The sequence below is a fragment of the Macrobrachium rosenbergii genome, chromosome 20 (assembly GCF_040412425.1).
Source record: "Macrobrachium rosenbergii isolate ZJJX-2024 chromosome 20, ASM4041242v1, whole genome shotgun sequence".
Lineage (NCBI taxonomy): Eukaryota > Metazoa > Arthropoda > Malacostraca > Decapoda > Palaemonidae > Macrobrachium > Macrobrachium rosenbergii.
This window is the reverse complement of record NC_089760.1, coordinates 18272501-18296105: the sequence shown is the minus strand read 5'-3', so window position 1 is coordinate 18296105 and position 23605 is coordinate 18272501. Positions and strand designations below refer to the sequence as shown.

At 35.8% G+C, this 23605-nt stretch overlaps 1 protein-coding gene across 9 annotated transcripts in view; it reads left to right on the top strand.

The window, feature by feature from the left end:
- Positions 1 to 6452: 6452 nt before the first annotated feature.
- The window catches only part of LOC136849104 (very low-density lipoprotein receptor-like), a 621997-nt gene continuing 604844 nt past the window's right edge, over positions 6453 to 23605 (top strand). For 7 of the 9 annotated variants that reach the window (XM_067122070.1, XM_067122064.1, XM_067122065.1 and 4 more), the window contains exon 1: positions 6459 to 6977. In XM_067122070.1, coding sequence (XP_066978171.1) covers positions 6773 to 6977 — 205 coding nt within the window. In that variant the 5' untranslated portion in view covers positions 6459 to 6772. Of the gene's footprint in view, positions 6978 to 23605 lie in introns of all 9 variants that reach the window. The other 2 variants (XM_067122069.1, XM_067122072.1) reach the window with 2 other exon arrangements.

Genomic DNA, 23605 nt, shown 5'->3' with positions numbered 1-23605 from the left:
AGCATATATATATATATATATATATATATATATATATATATATATATATATATATATATATATATATATATATATATATATATATATATATATATATATATATATATATGTATATATATATGTGTATTTATATATTTCCTTTGTTTATTGTCCCAACTTTTATTTATCTTTTTGTATTTCCTGAATGACTATCATATTCCAATTATGCTTAGGTAGTATATAATTACAAACGTCCATATTTTCAATAACTTATTTTGTTCTATACCTTTCGTTTTTACTTAAGGGTATTCAGCAAAAGGTATCCACATTTCGGCAGTTTTATCAATTAGGTCATCTGATGTAAGATTATGACTTTGCTGGAGTATATATATGTATATATATACATATATATATATATATATATATATATATATATATATATATATATATATATATATATATTGATATATATATATAATATATATATATGTATGTATGTATATGTGTGTGTGGTTGTTTGTATATATATATATATATATATATATATATATATATATATATATATATATATATATATATATATATATCTGGTGGTCAGCTCCCCATAAGATTCATGAGCGCACGCCCACATACACATACACGCATTTATACATATATACGTGTGTGTATGCATGTATTTTAACACGTGCGCCTACTCGTGCGCATAAATGCAAAGTGCATATATGAATAGGAAAGAGAGAGATCAAACAATAGGGAGCTCCAGCCTTTGAAAGTGACCTTTTATTGTCACTTCAAAATGAAAGGTCAAGAGACTCAAAAGCATTCAGGGAACTTTGCTATTTTGATGAAGGGCTTCCTCGTCAGGATGAAAATTCTTATTTCTCTGGAGTCCAGGAAAGAGAGAGAGAGAGAGAGAGAGAGAGAGAGAGAGAGAGAGAGAGAGAGAGAGAGAGAGAAACCTTTTATTATCTTTCAAGGGGCAAAGGGAGTAACCTGGAATGATGAAAGAAAAATCATAAATTAAAAACTAAGAATTCTTCAGAAAGAGAGGCTTTTACTGAAAAGCGAGTCGAAAGAGAATAAAAAATCGTTTATATGCAGAAGTCAGGGAGCTTCACTTTATTGATGGACGCGGTGAAAAGGTCAGTTCCGACCTCTGTACTGTCGAGCTTGCGGTATTTCCACGGCATATGAAGGAATACAGAGCCTCAAATGTATAATATAGCCGCAGATGTATAATATAGCCTCAGATGTATAATATAGCCACAGATGTATAATATAGCCACAGATGTATAATATAGCCTCAGATGTATTATATAGCCTCAGATGTATAATATATTACAGATGTATAATATAGCCACAGATATATAATATAGCCTCAGATGTATAATATAGCCACAGATGTATAATATAGCCTCAGATGTATAATATAGCCGCAGATGTATAATATAGCCTCAGATGTATAATATAGCCACAGATGTATAATATAGCCACAGATGTTTAATATAGCCACAGATGTATAATATAGCCACAGATGTATAATATAGCTGCAGATGTATAATATGGCCTCAGATGTATAATACAGCCACAGATGTATAATGTAGCCGCAGATGTATAATATAGCCACAGATGTATAATTGAGCCGCAGATATGTAATATAGCCTCAAATGTATAATATAGCCTCAAATGTATAATATAGCCGCAGACGTATAATGTAGCCGCAGATGCATAATATAGCCTCAGATGTATAATATAGCTTCAAATATATAGTATAGACGAAGAACTAGCGGGCACTATCAAAAACCTCTTGGAAACAAAATCAAAATTTTGTCAGAAAAAAAAATAGTGCATCCATGTTTAAGTGTATCCGTACGGTAAAAAGATTATGGGTTTGACATCACACTTTTCCGTAAATTGTCTTAAGCTTCACATATGAGAAGTATAAACTGTACACAAACAGAACAGTCAGAAAAGTATAATAAAGCTGCTCAAATGAAAGTACAAGCAGTAGTTAGCATACACAAACTTAACCAGGACTAGATATGATCTCAGCAAGACTTGCTACATTCGCTTCTTGGCCAAAAACAGATATATCAACTTCAAAATGCTCAACACTGTTAAGAAGAGATAATGAATTGGGATACATACATACATACATACATATATGTATATATATATATATATATATATATATATATATATATATATATATATATATATATATATACTGTATATATAGTATAAATATATACATTTATACAGTATAAATATATAATTTTGTTGTAAGAGACTTAAAACAAATAATTTTCATAATAATGGGGTGAGGTAAGTAAATAAGGAGAAAATGAATAATAAAAAGGGGTCAGAGTTTAAGGTACAGAAGTTGAAGGAGAATGCGAAGAGTGTGACAAAGGTAACACATACACACACAATATATATGTATATATATACATATACATATGTGTGTGCGTGCGCGTGTGTGTGTGTGTGTGTGTGTGTGCGCGCGCGCGTATGAAGGGGAGTTAATGTTGTAACTAATTCGCACATGACTTTCATACTCTCAAATATTAAGCAACAAATCCGTATGCCCATTGCTGTGTAGCCCAGGTTCAAATCCTGGTCGGGGCAGTTGCGCGCATTATACTTAATTCCCTTGGGTGTAGATCATTCCCAGAGTAAAGCGAATTCGATATTAATAGGTATTTGTATCTTAAAAGTTTGTGCATGTATCTGAATATCTATCTTTTCCTTTGAAACAGCTGCACGTAGTCGGTTGCAAATTGATCCTCATATACAAATTTTTATAAGAAACTTGGTATAACGCATTATATCTCGCAAGATCGTAGGGGGGTAGTGCCGTTGGTGCATCTCACGTGGTGCACTGTAGGCATTACTTAAGGGTCTTTCGGCGTCCCTTCGGCCCCTAACTATAACCCCTTTCATTCCTTTTACTGGACCTCCGTTCATATTCTGCTTCTTCCATCTGACTCTTCAACCTCTGACAACTGTTTCATAGTGCAACTGCGAGGCTTTCCTCCTGTTACACCTTTCAAACCTTCTTACTGTCATGTCCCTTTCAGCGCTGAATGACCCCTTAGGTCCCAGCGCTTGGCCTTTGGCCTAAATTCTATATTCTGTTCTACACTCTTCCAACTGGGAGCTAAATCTGTGAATAGGTGAAACTGGAGGAGCATACATAGACTGCATAACTTTCCTTAAAAGTACATTATGTCTATTTAGATAGAGGTGGATCCCACAAAAACAAAATGCTGCCCAATCTTTTATCTGATCTCATATGCTCATACCTCTTGCCGTCTTGTGAACAATGTTTTTAAATGGTGACTCACAGATACTGAAGTATTCGTAGAGACGGCCCTTGGAAATTTGGTGTAATTAGGCACATTCACTTGGAGACAGGCTGAATAATCCATGGCTCCCAACTTGAACAAATTATTGATTGTGCCTTCACACCCGAGTGAAAAATACATTAGGAAACTAACGTCACAGAGAGAAAGAAAATTGAAAATAACACACCATTACTACCAATATTTATGTCGATGAATTATTATGATGAATTCATAAGAACATTTCCTATTAGTGAATGTTAGATTGCTTGGTAGAGACGTGCTGCTCAGCATGAAAAACCAGACACTAACAAGAACATGACTATGATCATAAGTAATTTCAAAGGAAATAAAATTGTTTTCACCGTTCTTATTAATTATGTGAGTATAAGCTACATGTACAGTGCTGAATATGCTATTCATAATGGGTGCATTTCTGCAGTGTTGTGCAGTATAGTCATTAGACTGCTATAAATGTAGTGGAAAGCCATTCCGTTTCTGACAGGAAAGACTGCACTTCACGACGATAATGAATAGTAATGAATAGTTTCCAGTTTAGTACTTTCAATCTGCTCAATACTGTGCGTTCCGCTTGAGTTTATATATATATATATATATATATATATATATATATATATATATATATATATATATATATGTATATATATATATATATAATATATATATACATACATACATACATACATATATATATATACACATATACATAATGTATATAAATATATATTAATATATATATATATATGTATATATGTATGTGTATGTATATATATATATACATGCATATATATATATATATATATATTAATATATATATATATATATATATACTATAGTATATATATATATATATATATATATATATATATATATATATATATAGAGAGAGAGAGAGAGAGAGAGAGAGAGAGAGAGAGAGAGAGAGAGAGAGAGAGAGGCAGAATGCAGAATAGCATTGATCAGGCTAGCAATATCCCCTCATAAGGGATTCTTCGAAGCACAAAACAATAGTCCCTATTAATTTATCCTTCAACAACTGCGTGAAGAACGAATCCTGGGGCAGACAACCTCCACAACGTTAAATGTTGCATTATGTCTACATAAAAGGCATCAGAGCAACATATGACAAACAAACTACGTATATAGAGCCTCCCGCCTGTATCTTGCACGCTTTCTCCTCTGCCACGAAGGAGGACCTAAGTCTATTTCACCTCATATATAGAAGTATCTGTGAAATTCATATACTTTTTATTAGAGACGGAATACACTCATCCTCCCCATGGTAGGTGTCTTTTAGTATATATTGCCACTTATATATGTAAGTATGTGTTTGAATTGGCGAGTCTCTCTCACCAGATTGCATATATTCAAATTCAAATTCAAATTCTTTATTTCAGCTGTAGAGCCATATACATGTATCAAATACCCAATATGTCTATATATGAGATATATAATATATATATATATTTGCTTTTAAGCAAATATATATATATATATATATATATATATATATATATATATATATATATATATATATATATATATATACATATATATTCATGTATATAATATATTTATGTATATATATATATATATATATATATATATATATATATATATATATATATATATATATTGAAGAGGATGCGCAATACAAGGTCTTGGAGATCTGTGTGTGTGTGTATCTGTGTATGTAGTAATCATTTGTTCTGTTATTATAATGGAATTTTAATTATTCCTGGTATTCTTCCCTTGTTTTTTTATCACACCAAGTTACAAACATGAATGGTGTTTTGTCCTCCCAACACACACACACACACACACACACACAAATTAGATCTCAACAGGTATCCTCTCTTTCACACATATATATTTTATCTGTAGGTAAATATATCATAATGCGCGCGATTCAGCTATATCTAAAATAGTTCCCTAATTTTCTAGTTTCCTTTTTCCACTACAATTTACAGTCTCCGTTCAAGTGATGAATTTAATTTTGTCTGAGTTACAAGCCAAATATATTGCTTTGGGGTCTTAGGCCGGTGATTCTTATTTGAATTTTGAAGTTTTGACAATTCTTATTTTAAAAGCATTGCGTTCTGCCACTCTCGTAAAATTGGGAATGATTTTTATCAGGTAAAAATTAAATTGATTTAAATTCTATTTATTTATAAGTTGTGCATTAGACTGCCACCAATTGTTTTTTGACAACTTTCATTGCGCTGTGTAAAATATTATCAGGTCATTGTCAATATTTTTCTATGTGAACTGCTCTCGGTTATTTAATTTAATTGGATACTTTACCGACTTAATTATATCATTGGCGTTATTTTCATTTCTAAGTTAGGGACATCCTGATATCTGTCAAAAACTATTTACTTCATCTTTAATATTTCAGAAGCTATTTGTCCTGTTTTCAGTTTTGCGCCCAACCTTCATTGACTTTAGTAAAGTACTTAAGCAAAGTTTCCCGAATCCCCATCACATTATCATCCCCATAACAGAATCCAAGATGATTTTGCGTCGCGTGGCATAAACACAAGTGGTTTGGATCCTGTTCAACATTACCGATCAATAAACCAGATTCTTCTCTGAGAGTGTGACGTCATGAATACACGACGGTACGACACTTTCTGGAAACTTCAGCTTTTCTGCCTAATGTTTCGAAGTGGCATGTGATACGTACCTTAACAGATGTTGCATCATAGAGTGAGTAACGCTAAAAAATAGCGTGACTGCCTGAAGAAGCTACTCGCCGATACGCAGACAGCTATGGGCGGCATCGATGACGTCATTGTGAGGTCACACTGCTCTAGTGTCGCTGATTGGCCAAGAGCAACACGCCTCATGCTAAGGCTGCCGCGTAGTGGGAATTTTTGTCATATTATTTCGTTGTTTTCTCTTTAATTTCCAAATAGTGTTGTTACATTTTTGTTGATAGTGGATGGAGACATGGATTTGATAACTGAATTTGGCATTCTTTAAATGATATAGCACTGGCAATAGAGTTAGCGAAATAATCGCAGAAAAGCACAGAACGAAGAGTATGCACCAACGAAAAGCCCACATTTGCGATGCCTAGCCAAGGCTGGTAGCCGGACGTTCTCTGGGATTAGTCACATTTTGACAGTGAAAGGAACAAGAACGGTTTCTTGTGTCCCTCTTCTTTTGTTGTGAGTGATTCCATACGACTGTGTTCTAGTGAATTGTAAGCATATTTATTGAGTTGGTCGACCCGTAAGGGCAAAATAATAAATACAGCGAAGGAGAAAGCTCCTTTTGTTTTCCCGAGTGAAAATTTCCCCTGCAAAACAAAACCATCGGGTTCCAGAATCCAGGTTTAGCTAACATCCTCCCTTTTCCCTCTCGCCTTCTCAAAACCAGCCAAACCAAACGGATCCTTTTATTACTGTTTTGCTTTCTCGAAAATGAAACCGACGAGTACTCTCTTCTGGACTGCCTTTTCTGTGTTGTTACTCGTATTTTGGGTGGGTGCGGTTAATTCTGGCGACATTCCATGTTCCTTGACAGCCTTCACTTGCCGCAACGGCGATTGTATTCCAAAATCATGGCAATGCGATGGGTCTAAGGACTGTTCCGACGACAGCGATGAGGATCCAGAAATTTGTCCAGGTGAGTAACTCGCGATTTTGTCTTGCCCAGAGTAATCAGCCAAAGTCAGTTGCATATAGACATTTGTTTATCGTTTAGACGTTAGTGTGAGTCGTGATATTTTGCCAGCGTTATTGGGTTGCTGTTTAAATATGTATAATAGCGATGTGGAAAGGCAATTGAGTGTGTATATGTGAAACAGTTTGCCAGCAGCATAGGTTTTTTTGGTGTAATTGCCTGAAGTACATATTTGTAGGCTATTGCATGTTCAGAGGCGGACAAATGACATTGATGGTTGCTGTTATCCAAGGAATTTTCTCTCTCTCTCTCTCTCTCTCTCTCTCTCTCTCTCTCTCTCTCTCTCTCTCTCTCTCTCAGGTTAGGGGCATGTCGTAGTTATCATACCGACTCAAACAAATAAGCCATTCTGCCATACTTTTGTTTTCATTTGACATATTTGGGAAAAAAATCTTCGGTCCACCAAAATATCCTAAAGAAAGGAAATTTGCATTTAGTTATTAGGCTTGCTTATATGAAAATTTTGGTTTTGAATGGTTTCTGGACAAGGAGCAAATGAAGTTACGTAATCGAGATTTAATGACGACGCAAGTGACCTTCACCAGAAGGTAACTCCGTCAAGTAGAAGTGTATGCCTTGTTTTGAATAACCGCTTTTAGTACAAAAGATAAATGGTAAACCTGCAGATAGGCTACGTAGGTCTTTCTTCTATTTATTATGCTCTAAATCACGTGGAATTTGTGTCGACTTGTTTTGGGTCCTATTGGGAGAAGTACGTCACAAAAGTTTTAAATCCCTACCATACCGGTTTTCCAAGCGTATAATGACCTTCGTGTCAGCAGTTTAAATAACTGTGAGGCGGCTACGTTAGTCACTTGAGATATTTTGTGTGATATTCTTTAAGGACAGCATTGTAAAGTGGGATAACTGAAATTAGACTGATGTGCGTTAGTTTGATATACAATGAAACCAACTTACTCTTGTTGGGCTAACAGTTAGACAAACGTTCGTATGATGAACTAGTACAAAGAACAATGTACGCCTGTTGCAGTAACAGCTAGACTAATATTCGCCAGTGAATTAGCCTAACAATTAGGTCTTTGTACGTTGGTGTGAATAACAGACTAATGCAAGCGTGGTAGATAGCATTGCAGCATGCCAATTGAATCTGCAATTAGACCTAACGTTCACCTGTTGGACTTCCAATTAGACCAGCGTTAGATTGTTAGACCACCGCACTCTCTAGTTAGGCTACAGCTAGACGGCCCCATGCGATTGATAACGTTTTGGAAATTCACGAATGGTTTATGCCGTCCATGTTTCGATGAGGTCGCATGTTGACTTCTCTGTCATGGCTGTTATGCATTCTAGCATGTTTACAGTTTCAAAACGCACGCCCAAGCACGCATGCCATTAAAGGTTTCTTAGCCACGGCGTTTAGTGTTCCTATTTCCAGGTGGTATTTTATGCAAGATAAAGTAAAATATTCCCGAGAAAATTTTAACGGCTCAGCATTAGGTTTAGGTCACCTGCGAAATCATATTAGACCCCCCTCCCCTCCCATCAAGGTGAAACACCGCCTCTGTAGGCATGTTCACACAGTGGCCGTCCTTTTGCTTCTGGTTATGTACAAATATTGTTTTTCTGATGACTGTAAGAATGCGTAGTCTGAAAAACACTCAAACCCCGATATTTTGCATTCGAAGTTGAGGAACTGCGAAAATATTTTAATACTTGCTAGATAGCCTACCGCAAAAAGTTTGTTGTTGTCTTTACCTATTTATTTTATTTGCGGAACTCCAGTGTTCAAAAGAGTTAATTGATAGTTAACTTTCAACCAGCTATAAGCTTGCTTGAGTGTTTATACAGACAAGTCAGATAGTAGGCTGCATTATGGTCTCATGCTCACATTCTGGTGGTCATCAGTTTTTATCTGTATGCATTTCTTCTTTAAACAGGTCACTTCAATCAAAACAGGTATTATTCACTGTCAAATACGTGTTTTTTCAGTGTTATTATTCTGTCCCGTATTTGTGACCATTCCCACGCCTGCGTTCCAAACAGCAGCATGTTCGAACAATTAAAAGTCTCGCCCAATATTTTGACAGTTAATAAAATTATTGCAGGCGAAATTTTGCTTTAAGAGAGAGAGAGAGAGAGAGAGAGAACTGTAAATTTCAGTGAAGAGTTAGACTGCCTATAAAGGAAGATTTGAGTTATTTCGTAGTGATGTGCACAAGATAAGTGGACTTAGTAATATAAGATTTAAAACTTTATATATAAACTAACCCTACAACCAGGGGGTTCGTTCTAAAAGGTTCTCTACCCATTGCACTGGAAAATTGATAAATGGCCCTCCATTTCAGTAGGCCTACGGGATCCTACCTAAAGAAATAGGGCCTAAACCTTGGAGAAAATCCCCTTTTAGAGCATATAAGAACGTTCATTTTAAGAATAATTTTTTTTGTAGAGACTCCAGTAAAATAAAAAAAAACGTTTTTTGAAACTAAATTATTTTTGGGGTCACTTGTCCAAATATTTTTGGGAGTTGTATTTATAAAATGATTTTAACAAACTGTTGGAATAAATTTGTAGCTTCCGGCGTCAGAAGGTTTAGAAACTTGTCGTTTAAGGGGGGCTGTTTTCAAAATAAATTTTATTGACTGTCAAAATATTGGGCGAGACTTTTTTTTAGAGTATTTTTTTAAACTTAACTTATTCAAGTCCAAATTTGGTGGATCTCTTTGGAAATAAATGTAGAATAATCCCTTAAGTGTGTTATCAGTCGAGAGTATTCAACACTCGACTTTATGATAACCTTTAAGGTTTTAACAACGATATTTTAATAACTTCACTTAATATTGTTATGTTTTGTTTGCTACGATTCTAGTTTTTTTGCAAAAGAAAACTTTTTCTGTCCGCCCTCAGATCTTAAAAACTACTGAGGCTAGAGGGCTGCAAATTGGTATGTTGATCATCCACACTCCAATCATCAAGCCAAATTGCAGCCCTCTAGCCGCAGTGGTTTTTATTTCATTTAAGGTTAAAGTTACCTATAATCATGCGTCTTGCAGCGATATATTACACGGCACCACCGGGCCATGCTTAAAGTTTCATGGACCGCGGCTCATTCAGCATTAAAACGAGACCACCTTGATTATACGCTATACAGAAAACTCGATTGCGCCGAAGAAACTTCGGCTCATTCAACTTTGTGAATATGATTGCATTGTGATTGTTCGTAACACTGATTCGTGTTATGTCTAGCAGTAATGCATTATAGGTATTTATATCGTTAAGAGTAGTACTCATCATCTCGTCTTGTTCTTTTATTAACTTTTATATGGTTATTCTCATTCATCGCGTCCCGTGAGTGTTGAAATAGCGCATACTCTTGATCTTGGTTGTTAGGCTATATATTTTATATCATGGCCTTTTTTTTTGTACATTCTTGATTACAGTGATCATTTTTATTATTTCAAGAACAGCACAGATGATTAAAGTGGCGATAATTGTGAAAGATACAAGACCCATTCTGTGGCAAAGGATAGTTTTTTTTTTTTTTTTTTTATAAGGAATGAACATTTAGGCTAGCCATCTTGAGCCTGCCGTGACTTACAGAGGATTCATTGTTTTCCATGACTGGTTGTTTATTGAGTTAGAGTAGTGTTCCGAGTGTAAAACTGAATAATTAGCATTTATTTGTTATGATAAGCTGGGATAAATAACATTCGCCATTAAGTTTCCTAGTTGATGGTACTTTAAATCTCACACGATAGTTATTGATTATGGGGAATCTTTAGTATGGCAAGGGTCTCTCTCTCTCTCTCTCTCTCTCTCTCTCTCTCTCTCTCTCTCTCTCTCTCTCTCTCTCTCTCTCTCTCTCTCTGTGGGTGTGTGTGATTTCGTTTTAATTTTGTACAAGGTGGGTCTGACCACAGACACGTATCCTTACGAGAGGAACCTTTTCCTTTCACGGCAGCCGTTTAAAATAACCACATGCGTAGTAAAGCAGATTTATGCTATTGGCCTTACTCTGTTTGTATGTTAGTTTTTTCTAGTAAAGGTGTGAATGAGTGTGCAAATACGGTTTATGTTAATGGTAAGTCGTGGATGAAAACTTACTTTCTGATTCATTTAGCTTTACATTGTAGGGAAAAATGTTTGTCAGCTCAGCAAACATTCAAGTTCGAGTAGTAGAGTTCTTTGGCTGTTGACTGTTGTATTTACACAGGTCCATAGAAAAGGTATTTACATTATCCAAGACGTTTAAGGACACAATGTTAGGCCCCGTTGCAATGTTGTGTGTGTGTGTGTGTGTCTGTAGCCTATGTGCGTGTACTAGAGAGGGTGAGTGTGAGAGAGTAGGGTACTGTCAGTGCTATAATGCTCTTGAGGGAGTGTGCTCATGAATATTTTCGCATATGCAGCAGATAGGAGGGATATGCATACCTTGATAGTGTTTTAGAAATTATTTCTTATACACATTGTTCCCCTTCACTAGGTTCTCTCCGGTGGTATTCATAATCCTAGGTTCTACTCAACCCCCCCTCTTTTTTTTTTGTAAGGCTGGGGAAATGACGAGGTTTGCCTCAGAACTGTTCCCGATTAGCCTATATAAAGATGGAATTGTGGAAAAGATCCGTACCTCAACTGCCCTCCGTCCCTACCCCTTGTGAAATAGTCCAACAGTCCAACCTCTGGTATTATACAAATCCAAGGCGTTATGTTGTTCTGTCTCCCTTAGGTGACCTTTTTTTTATTTATAAGTGTAAGCCTAACTGTACCGGTTGGCGAAGGAGGGAGGGGGGAGGAATGTAGAGTTGAGCCTCTTGTGATGTTAGCTCTGTCGGTTGTTGATGTTGTTGTGGACACCTCATAGAGTGGAATGGTTGAAACGTTAAAAAGGGAACGGGTGTTGTTTCAAGTTTGTTAAATTTTATTTTAACTTTATTAAAAATGGCCCTGGTTAAGTTTGTTGTTAATGCTATGTTCAAATCTTAATCCCCCATTTCCATCAGATTTTCATTAAATTTGTCAGGGAGATAACTTCCACGAGTTGAGCTAATATCAAGGCCATAGTTCACAGTAATCTCAAGGTCATGGGTCTCAAAACTCAACTATTAGGTACGGATCTCTCTCCAAATATAAGCTGAATCTCCATTTCCCATTACAGCAATATTTTCCTGCCCTTGGCAGCTTAATGAAACTAATAAGTTTTTCTTACAGAAAATGTAAGCCATATTTTTTTTCTCGATTTGTGAGATATTACTGTATTCTGTTCTGTTAAATTGTGTGTCATTATTTGGTATTTTAATGAAAGTAATAAGTTTTTCTTACAGAAAATGTAAGCCATATTTTTTTTCTTGACATGTGAGATTTTGCTGTATTCTGTTGTTCTGTTGAAATGTATGTTATTACTTTTGTGCTTGGAAGCCGACAATGATGCCACATAAGGTTTACTATTTTGTAAAGCATCCTTGAATACAGTATTCCACCGGCTGTGTTTCCAGATCATCTCACTGACAGAACAAAAGCTGCTAAACTTAGATTCCCCATATTCGCCAAAAAAAAGGGGGGGTTGGGAAAGTAGTTTTAGTGACTTGGCTAAATCTTGTAGAAAGGAAAGCTAGGCTGGTGCATTCAAAGTACAATACAGTATAATTCAATATCTCACTTGCATATTAAATTTCAATCATATCTCACCAAATGCCTTGGGGAAATCTCCAGCAGCCAATTTCCTAGCATTCGAAGAAATTGTAAAACTAGGCGTGACACTGTTTGTGGTATTCAACAACGTTTATAGCTGCGCTGAGCTAAAAATATAACCAGATGTGGATCTAAAACTGTCGTGAAAAAAAAAAATTTGAGTAAAATTGTAAAAAGGCGATGAGAGTCACAGAAGACTACAACTGATTTCAACGGGATTTAACTTTAAATTTGAAATTCCTGAATACAGGACCATTGTCTTTTGAGGCAATCGCAATCATCTCTGGCAGGGTGGTTTTACCAAATTTCATAGATTGCTAGATAAATCATTATTATTTATCGTAAAGATGTGCCGTTAACTTGGTGAACAAACTTCACAGAGCAGAATGCCCTTAGGCAGGAGATGGTAAGTCTAGTCTTAAGTACTAGTGAAAGACTTGTACGTACCTCAGAAGAATCTTGAAGTAGCTTGTAGCCTACTTATGAAATCAGTTGAACCGCATTCATAACCATGTATAGTAGTCTCTTTTGTGTTTAGTTGCCATGGCTGTCGTGTACCCTTCGGAGGGTTTTTGTTATTTTCATAACAATGAAAATGTAACAAAACGAAACGGACAGGTTTTCATCCTTTTACAGATCTGTTTCTGCTGCCAATTAAAACGAATAGATATTGAATTGTGCTGATATATGTGTGTATGGGTAATTTGGCTTCCATAAATTACCTTGATATAATTTCATTATGCTTTTTCAGTTAACCTATCATGCATTGGCTCTAGCCAAACTTTTATCCATGTTTACCATGGTTGCTTCTGTAATAAACCGGGGACACGATCGGACGTCGAAAGACAACATAATTTTATTAATACTCTAAAACATCTGCCCTGGCAGTAGCTACATAGGCTAGTTAGGTATAGCCTAAGCTAATTGGAAGTTGGGTCGCAGGTGCTTGAGAGACGAGGAAAGGCTATTTCAGGAGTCAAGGTAGTAAATAGCTTCATATGTGTCTGTGTACATCTATACATGAAGTCAGGTTTATGCTTGCATACCAACACACTGCCTCCGACACAAGTGTAACACCAAGAGCCTCGTTGAAATTCTCTGACGCCTATCTTTGCTGTATTTTATAATACTTAAACTTACACATGTAGGCTATGTAGGCTAGCTATAATATATATATATATATATATATATATGTGTGTGTGTGTGTGTGTGTGTGTGTGTGTGTGTGTGTGTGTGTGTGTGTGTGTGTGTGTATAACGAACATTTTGGATTCTGTCATCGACCTTAAGATGTTTTATTACATATCACACGGCTTCGCGTAGGCCCATGTATACTCTGATGGCAACCCAGTCGATTTTCCACGTATAAGGTCGAAATGAACAACTGGAAATCGGTAAGGAAATAAATTCATTTTGGAAGAGAGAAGCTTTACTTCCCAGACGCCATTCGCACGCACTCAGATACACCCAGTTAAAATTGGATTGAAAAGGTTGTGTAGTGGGAGCATCTTATCACTTCGGATTCGTCTGGAGTGTTATTTGGTTAAATTAAAATGGGACCTGGTAATCAGTCAAGTGGAGGGAGCCGGCATCTGTCTTGGAAGTAATGATTATATAGGAGGTACTATGAACGGAAGCTTAGGCTTGATAGGAATTTTGCTATAGCGCTGATTGGAGTTTCTTCCTTCAGCTCTCTCTCTCTCTCTCTCTCTCTCTCTCTCTCTCTCTCTCTCTCTCTCTCTCTCTCTCTCTCTCTGCATGTATATATATATATATATATATATATATATATAAATATATATATATATATATATATATATATATATATATATATATATATATATATATATATATATATATATATGTGTGTGTGTGTGTGTGTGTGTGTGTGTGTAATTTATTAGTGGAGGATGTTGATATTTTTGTTAGCCAAACAACAGTGCTCTTATGATGAGTTTAATTCTCTTCTAGTTTATTGGTCTATTTTGCATTAATGTTTTGTATTACTCTGTTATACAAAATACCCCATGGTTTTATTAACACTTACAACTAGCAGTCGTACAAGTCACCTTTATTTTATATATCTCAGTATTTACCATTGATTGTAAAATCCACTAACTGATAGTCTTATTATTTCGTCGCACCTATCTAATAAATTCTTTGATGATCGCGGAACATTTTCAAGCGGCAATTTTTTTTCAATAACCGCTTTATATCACGAGAGTCACCAATGCTAATCAGATAACACCCGGGGATTCTACCTATCTCCCGTGCTTTTAACTACCCTCTCCATTATCACTGTATCGACCCGGGAGGCAAGAGAGTGAGGCTCAGTAGGTGGCGATTTCCGTTAGCACGTAGTTCGAGTTTTTTTATTTTTCCCTCTCTCTGTCACTCGGTAGACATTATTGGTAAGCTAGACGAAGTCTGTGCTTATCCTTGATGGATGGTAGTTGCCATATCGTTCTGCTGAGCTGCGATGTAGAACAGACTGGATAAGGATATCTATTTGTTGGTAAATTGCAACATTCTCTTTGTATTTCGGTGACTTTGAATCATTTTACTGTCCCCATTTTTTATTTCCCATTGATCAGTTAGCTTGTAAATATCTCAGTTAGCTTGTAAATATCTGCTATTGTTGTGGTAGTAAGGGGTACTACCTTTAACATTCTTTCCTTTAGGAGTTTCAGTGCTTTGGTTTACAGAGTACGGTACCTTGTCACAAATTGCTGGAGCCTTGTTGATGATTGTCCAACCCCTTGCTAGGAAGTGAGGCCCTTTAAATGGCGGAATTCTTTTCTGCACAGTTCTGAGAAACGAAGCTACGCAAGGCCCGGTAGGCGTAGGGTTGGCAGCCCCATGCTCTGTACTGGTTTTACAAAAAATATCTACATTTACAAAATGTATTTACATATACTGTGTAAACTTGTGTGTAAATATAGTTGGTATAGGCTATCTGATAGCAATAATCATCGCATGACAAAGCTCACGATCATTTCTTGAGATACTGAGTCATAAATTATTATTGTTTAGTACTCGATCTTATGATCATTTTTTATTCGTGTCAGTTAGAAAAAAAAGTGGTGACGTCAGGCGTACTGACTGGCTTGCCGTCATTATAATAGTCAGGATATATCTGGTCTCAGAATGTCTTATTAAAAAAAAAAGTTTTTGTTTTGTTATTGTTGTCATGTCATTGGGTCAGTTTCGCAGTTTGCCAGTTGTGCCGAGCCCGTAACGTTTTTTTTTTTTTATAATTTATTTTTAGTGTTGAATAGTTGGTATAGGCTACAGATATCATTAGTACAAGTAGCTTGGCCTGGTTCCTCACATTTGCTTCACGTGCACAGGTATTGCTCACCTTTAGCCTTCATCCCCGTTAACCCTGTCGATACTTCCTTGGATAAATTTTGCATTTTGATTAGTTTTGTTTTTGTACTTCATCCTTTTCTTCGTCCTATTATCATTAATTGTTAGTATCAATATATATATATATATATATATATATATATATATATATATATATATATATATATATATATATATATATAGGCTACATACATACATACGTAGGCCTACATACAGCCTATATATGAACACACCCACACTAGCTCTCTGAGTGTGCGCTAAGGATCTTGTCTTTTGCTTGTGTATTCAGCTGTACAGTGAACCAGTTTTATTGACTCTCCAGGTTTTCTTCAGTCGCTCGCTTTGATTTGCTCTCAATAGACTGCTCAGTTCTTCCTAGTCCTCGTTTTCCAGCGACTGACTCGGTCCATTCCCGTTTGTTGACTTTGCCTCCAGACAGTAATTTCCTATCTCTTGTGTACGGAAGAGCAGCACCTTTGACGTGATTTTGTTATTCAAAATGTTCACGCATTGATGGTGGGCGGTCTCCCAAAAAGGACGTATATTCATAGTACGAACACCCACTGTCGAATGCTTTATGCAGAGGGAAGACCTCCGTAGGGGGTGTGCATTGTACCTCCGTTCATATTAGGCTATCTTTCTTCCATCTTACGTTCCAACTTCTCCTAACAATTGTTTGATAGTGCAGCTGCGAGGTCTTCCTCCTGTTCCACCTTTAAAACCTTGTTTACTCTCAACTTCCCTTTCAGCGTTTAATGAACTCATAGTTCCCAGCGCTTGACCTTTGGCCTAATTTTATATTCCAGTTCCAGTTATAGAGGAAAGAGACAGTCATGTATCTAATCTGAAATAATCCCAGTCGTGAGGTGCGTTTCGTCAAGTCCTTCGTTAACTGTCGTTGTTCCATGATTGATGGATGCTGGTGTTAGCCTACAGCTTATTTTTACATGTTCAGAAGTTGTCTTTGTACCGTTATATACTCACAAGTCACTTTGGTGACATATTAAGGTGTTCATTTTATGTCTTCTTTACATTTTAAAGAGGGATGGTATTTTTTTCTCCGTTGACCTAGTTGCTATTATTTTTTTCTTCGTTGACCTAATTGCTATTATTTTTTCACTGTTGACCTAATTACTATTTTTTTCACCGTTAGCCTAATTACTATTATTGTTTTCTCCATTGACCTAGTTACTATTATTGTTGTCACCGTTGACCTAATTACTATTATTGTTTTCTCCGTTGACCTAATTACTATTAGTGTTTTTTCTGTTGACCTAATTACTATTATTTTCTCCGTTGACATAATTGCTATTATTATTTTCTCCGTTGACCTAATTACTATTATTATTTTCTCTGTTGACCTAATTACTATTATTATTTTCTCCGTTGACCTAATTATTATTATTTTCTCCGTTGACCTAATTACAATTATTTTCTCCGTTGACCTAATTACAATTATTGTCGTCATCGACGTGGTTGTTGTTTCATATTCGTACACTTAAGTGTAATAAAGTTTGATGTGATTCATAGCCTATATAGCCTATAGGCTGTAAGGATGTCATTTTTTAGACTTAACAAACCTGTATCGTGTTCTGTAATGACGAAGCTGCATGGTATCCAACGTCTCTTTGTTTTAGGTGTAATGTCATAATGGCATGTAGAGTTTATTATTAACTTATTATTTTTTTATAGGGGCCCATGGTCATGAAGGATCTCATATCAAAGAGTTACAACTTGCATCCCTTATTTTTATAAGCATTTTTCATTTGGAAAGTTGACAGTGTTGATTGTGAGAGCCATCTCATTTAGTCTACCATTAAAAAAATTATTTCCCCGTAGACATTCATAGGCCTTGAAGTAGAACTCTCTCTCTCTCTCTCTCTCTCTCTCTCTCTCTCTCTCTCTCTCTCTCTCTCTCTCTCTCTCTCTCTCTCTCTCTCTCTCTCTCAGTGTTATATTGAGATAAATGCCACCCGTTGGTTTTCCATTTAAAGAGTATGTCCACCAGAATTTCATTTTGGCTACACTAACACTGCTTTTCTCAACCATTGCACAGCTTTCTTTCGTGTCAGATGGCCTCCTCGACATTAGGCCACCCTAGTGATTTTGGCAAGACTGAGCTGCTTAAAAATATACTCGTTATGTATGTTTAAAGATCAAAAGAGTGCAACTGGGGACTGCCAAAGAAGACCGATGAATGATGTTTTCGCTCTTGATGGCGTAGAAGAGTTGTTTCTTTTGCGTTTTGTTAAATGATTATTTTTTATTTGCTGCGTTCCTAAACAGAATACAGAGGTAGCCTGTATGGGTTAATTCTTTAAAGGAAAAAAATAGAGCCGTATACAGGTCCTGAGTCGAGGACTTGCTAAGTTTGAATATGATCCACATGTAGGCCTAGATCCAGACAATGAGTGTCTTAGAACATTTTGGGAATGTAGGTAATGGGATAATTATTGTCCGTCCGTTAGGAGGGAACTGCTCAACGTTTCAACGCTTATCCGTTGGACTTATTTTTCACCTATAGGCTAATCTTGGAAAATTGTAATGTGATCCTTTTATAAGATTTAAGCGGCCAGTGCGACTAGGAATTCGAGATATCGGGTGGAATTTTTCCATTTTTAGTTTAACATAATTTTTCGAGTCGTATTTACTAGATAATGACGACGTCGACAGTTTACATAAATAAATCAGGCAGTCAGTAATATGGTATGAGGTCATGCTCTACAGTAGTACTAGCCCAAGGTCTTAGAAACCCATAGTGGTTAAGTTTGCATGGTCATGGGTGATTAGAATTCCCTGTCACAAAGGATCACAGGCATAAACAAGGTTAAAATCACATGAGTCCATTGCAAGTCAGTAATATCCAGCTTAGCTGAAGGCCACGAGGACATTTGAAATAAATTTATTCACCTTTTTATGGGCAACGAGAATTCCTTAGGGGATTCAGTTTCTCAGTGTCATCTCTCTGTGTATAATAAATCTTTTGCCGTGTGTAATTCAAGGTGGTATGGCAAAGATTCCTACCCACAGCCCAGTACCCAGTTAAGACTAGCTATGGTTGTCCGCTGTGATCCGCTTACAAATGAGGAGCATACATAGATTAGGCAGTTTGACAGTGAAGGCTTTGTATGTAGGTCATGCTTACTTTACTTGATAGTCTAGGCTATATATATATTAAGTATCCATACTATGATTTATGCGAATAACGCGTGGTAATACTTGAGATGAATTTCACATGTTTTAGTTAAATCCGGTTTGCAGATGAGATCCATTAATTTCCTCCATGCATGGAATTCAAATGCACTTTTAAAGAGTTACACTCTAGTATCTTAAGGTGTGCAAATTGTTCGTAGAACAAGTTTGATAAATTTTATATATATATATATATATATATATATATATATAGAGAGAGAGAGAGAGAGAGAGAGAGAGAGAGAGAGAGAGAGATTTTTTTTAGTATGTATTATCATTATTTTCACCATGTTATACTTTATCCAATTACTGATTTACTTTTCAAACATAAAGTTTTGTGTGTTAAATTTTCATCTAGAGTTGTTGTAGCGTTTTGTAACCGAAGCTCTAGTATTTGCCCTACAGTGGGTATAATGAAAGAATAAAAAAGGAAGGAAGGAAGGAAGCAGAAGAGAATTCTTCGCACTCTTGTAATGTTGTTTCACAAGAGGCAGCCTCAGCGTTTTCAACCTAGTTTTTATGTGCTGAGTGTCCAGTACTTATCATAATGAATTGCATTGCCTAGTAATATTGGAACTACGCATTATGACAATGACTTTATCAGAAAATAAAATGTAAATGAGGTGAGTGGTGTTTCAGAGATTTTATGGTAACATGATTTCTAGACGGATTTACATAAGTGGTTGTTTTGTCCTTGGAAGGAGAATGGAAAAACCACTTCGAAAAATTTTCATTATTCTCTCATTTCTGTGCTGTCAAGAGATGCATTCGTGGAGGATGAATACTAATTATTTTAAATGCAGGTGAAATGAGAAGAACAAGCAATCTTATTAATTGTTGCCACATGATTTTTTTTTTTTTTTTTTACTAATTAATATGAGAGGCCAGACTAACATAGTTTTGTTTTGCTAATCTGTTGGAGATTTTCATTCTTGTGACCTAGTATAGTGGTACAGAACTGACATCATCTTAGTTCTGTTGAACCGAAAGCGCAGATGAGCTGTTCTGACAAAATTTTGACCATATATGAATGTGTAGGGCGGTAAGCTTGACATATTGTAGACATTTCTGAAACCACTAGATCAATTTCAACCAAGGCACAATGCAGCGTGAATGGGTGCACGCCTCCTTCCAGTAGCAGATAATCGAGAAATTGTGTAAATAATTTGGTTTCATTTAAAAATCGTCAGTAAAGTGACTGGTTTAGAAATAAAAAAAAAAAAGTTATTTCATTCATGTTGTACTGATGGAAATGTGTGTACGTTTGATTAAGCCATGGCCTCTTGGGCCATGTAGGGCCCATCGTATTAGTGTAAATGTGAACATAGGAATATATGAGAGCAATCTTCATTTCTTAACTGGAAGTGCAGCGGGGTGGTTCTGGTGCGCATTGTGGACCTTGGGCCTCCTGTTTTCTTTTTTGCCTCACGTATGTATGCATGTGAGAGTGGCATTGGTCACAGGGAAATTATACCTCGGCATTTTGTAGGCTGTATCTTCATTTGCTGATTTTTATTTATGTTCACGACGCAAGTTATTTCCTCAAAATTTTTCCTAAGGATGCTGTTTAAAATCATTCTTAGTGTTCCATTGTGAAATTTGTAACTTATCTTACCAGTCTTCAAGTACCTCCACGCACTCTTTTACCGTATGTGTAGAATGCTCTTTGTCTCGTGTGAATCTTATATATATATATATATATATATATATATATATATATATATATATATATATATATATATATATATATATATATATATATATATATGTATAATAATTATTGAATTAATCTTATATAATATTGTTACGCGCTACTTTTTTTCAAGATGTAAGTGTATACGATTGATTTTGTTTGGAAACAAATAACGAGGTCGTGTATTGTAGTATTTGTATTTTCAAGGGTCAAGTTTTTATATGGTATATTGTTTTTTATTGTCAAAGAAAATATTTTTATGGTCAAGTTTATCACTTTCAGACTGGCCTCAGCTACTACCTTGAGCTTTGGTAAAAAGTTGTTTTGGTGAAAACTTTTAAATAACAAAAAGCAGTTTGAAAGGTATTATTATACCGTACCAGTTTTTGACCTGTCCAAATATACGGAATGCGTTTGGCTTTTAACTGTGAGGTTACTTTTTATCGGTGAATTGTGAGGTGTACTCGATTGGAAAATGATTGTAGCCCTTGTCAGGAGATTGTTCTTTTAACTGGAGGATGATATAGAGTTTTATGTACTGATTATTTTATTTTCTCTGATGATGCTGAGCGGAATATTAAAAAAAAGTATGTTGTTTACCCCTTGTGTAATTCGTCATAAGTGCGCTTGCAATGCTTTTAAGTAATAGACATGAGGTACCGGTAATTGTGTCAGTTACAGTGCAATGTGGTGGTGTTACTTAAAGTTGTTAATTTTATTGTTATTATTCCCATTACCGAAATAGGCTATATCCTATTGAACCAGGGTAGTAAACGTGTATGATTCCGCCGAATATGATTCCTGTGGAAAAAAAGGAAGATAGAACACACAGGATAACAGAATGCTATAGACTTAAGATTATACCGTATTGTGTTCATAATACCAAATTGATTTTTCGTTTTTTTTTTTTATTTAAATATCTTGTCATTCGAGTAGATCTGCAGATAATTTGAGTCAGCAAGCGAAATTTGTTTTAAAATTCCCTGTTCTTGTATCGCTTATGTTATTAGGTCACAAAATATAAAGGAACAACAGTTGCCAATGCAGTCTCTCTCTCTCTCTCTCTCTCTCTCTCTCTCTCTCTCTCTCTCTCTCTCTCTCTCTCTCTCTCTCTCTCTCTCTCTCTTTAAACCCGTTTGCACTTTGATTTGAAATGCAAGAAATTAATTGAATTAATTGTAGAGTTGAGAATAAGGTAATTAACTGGTTGCAATGATGAAAATGTATGGAGGGATATTAGGTTCTTTTCCCCCATAGTATTGCATTTTTAAAACTGTGGTCCGTCTGAACAAAGAATTGTACCTAGAAACGACAATCTCTCCTTAATACTATTAACTGATTTTTGGCTTGATATTTTCCCCTTCCATATGAAATGGGAGCAATTACCTCCAAGGACTTCCAAGTTAAATAATCCCTTTGTGATCATATTTCTCGTCATAAATTCAAGTCAGGGGTGTATGGGACGGGTAGCTCTATAATTTTAACCACTCCGGTGCTGAAAGTGATGAGAAAACGCAATTGGAAGGAAAATAGATTAAACCCTAACCGAATATAGCAGTAGACCCTCCTCTGGTAAACTAATAGTTATCTTTGAAAATGAAACCGGTAATCGAAGGGAACTCAAAATTAATATGGGTAGCTGGAAAGTTCTCTAATTTACGCTTGAAGCTTTAATACCGATGTTGCAGATTTTAAATGTTTTCGTTGAAAGCAGCTTTGTTTTTGTACCCTTTCGACTAAGTTTTATCTGTTCATTGTGTCTTTGGGTAAAAATACTGTCATTAACGTATCAGGATTTGGTCTCTTTAATGATCCCTGTGAATAAAAATATATTTTCAGCATTTATGCCATTGAAAACTTTCTGATAGCAGTTTCTATTTCATTTTCCTCAGTGTTGTGCTTTCATTATTATTGCATTGTTTTCAAAGAGAACTCGCAGTTCACTTAGCATGTGCCCATGTTCACTGTAGCTGCAGAGAACCTATAGTATATATTGAATCCAGAAGGCCTAACTCCCAAATGCTCTTTCCCACCGTTCGTCTTTGTTACTTGGTATCGAGTTCCTTGTTTTGCTTCCCTCCACAAACAACTTTTATTTGTTGGTGGTACATTGGACTGTGATGGTTATTGCCAAATGGGCCTTAGGCTGTTGCTTGGGCATAAAGTTCCCGTATGTATTGTCGCGCAGGAATTTGTTGTCGTAGCAACTTCTCTCGTTTTGCTGGGGAATGTCGCTCTTCTGGTTGTGACTGGTCCTGACGGTGACGCTTGACGGCATTCCTTTAGTTGTATTTTGTCATTTGGGCTTGCATGTTGGTTTATGGAACGGTTATGTAAATATTATATTGTGCTAAAAAAAGGTGGGTTGTAATCATGTGATGTGAACACATCTCTCTGCTCCGTCCATCTCTCTCGTATATACATACACAAGTATACTTGTATATTTATATATATTTTATTTATTTTTGGTATTTATTAATTTTGTTATTTATTTATTTATTTATTCAGAGAGAGAGAGAGAGGGTGTGTGTACGCGCGTGCGAGCGTAATGTGTGTGATGGTTTTAGTGTTTCTTCATGATGTGTGCATGTGTTCACTTGTGCATAGGTTTGAGTCTAAACATTACGACTTTTTGCGAGCTTTGAGAGAAATGCCGAATTTTCATTAAG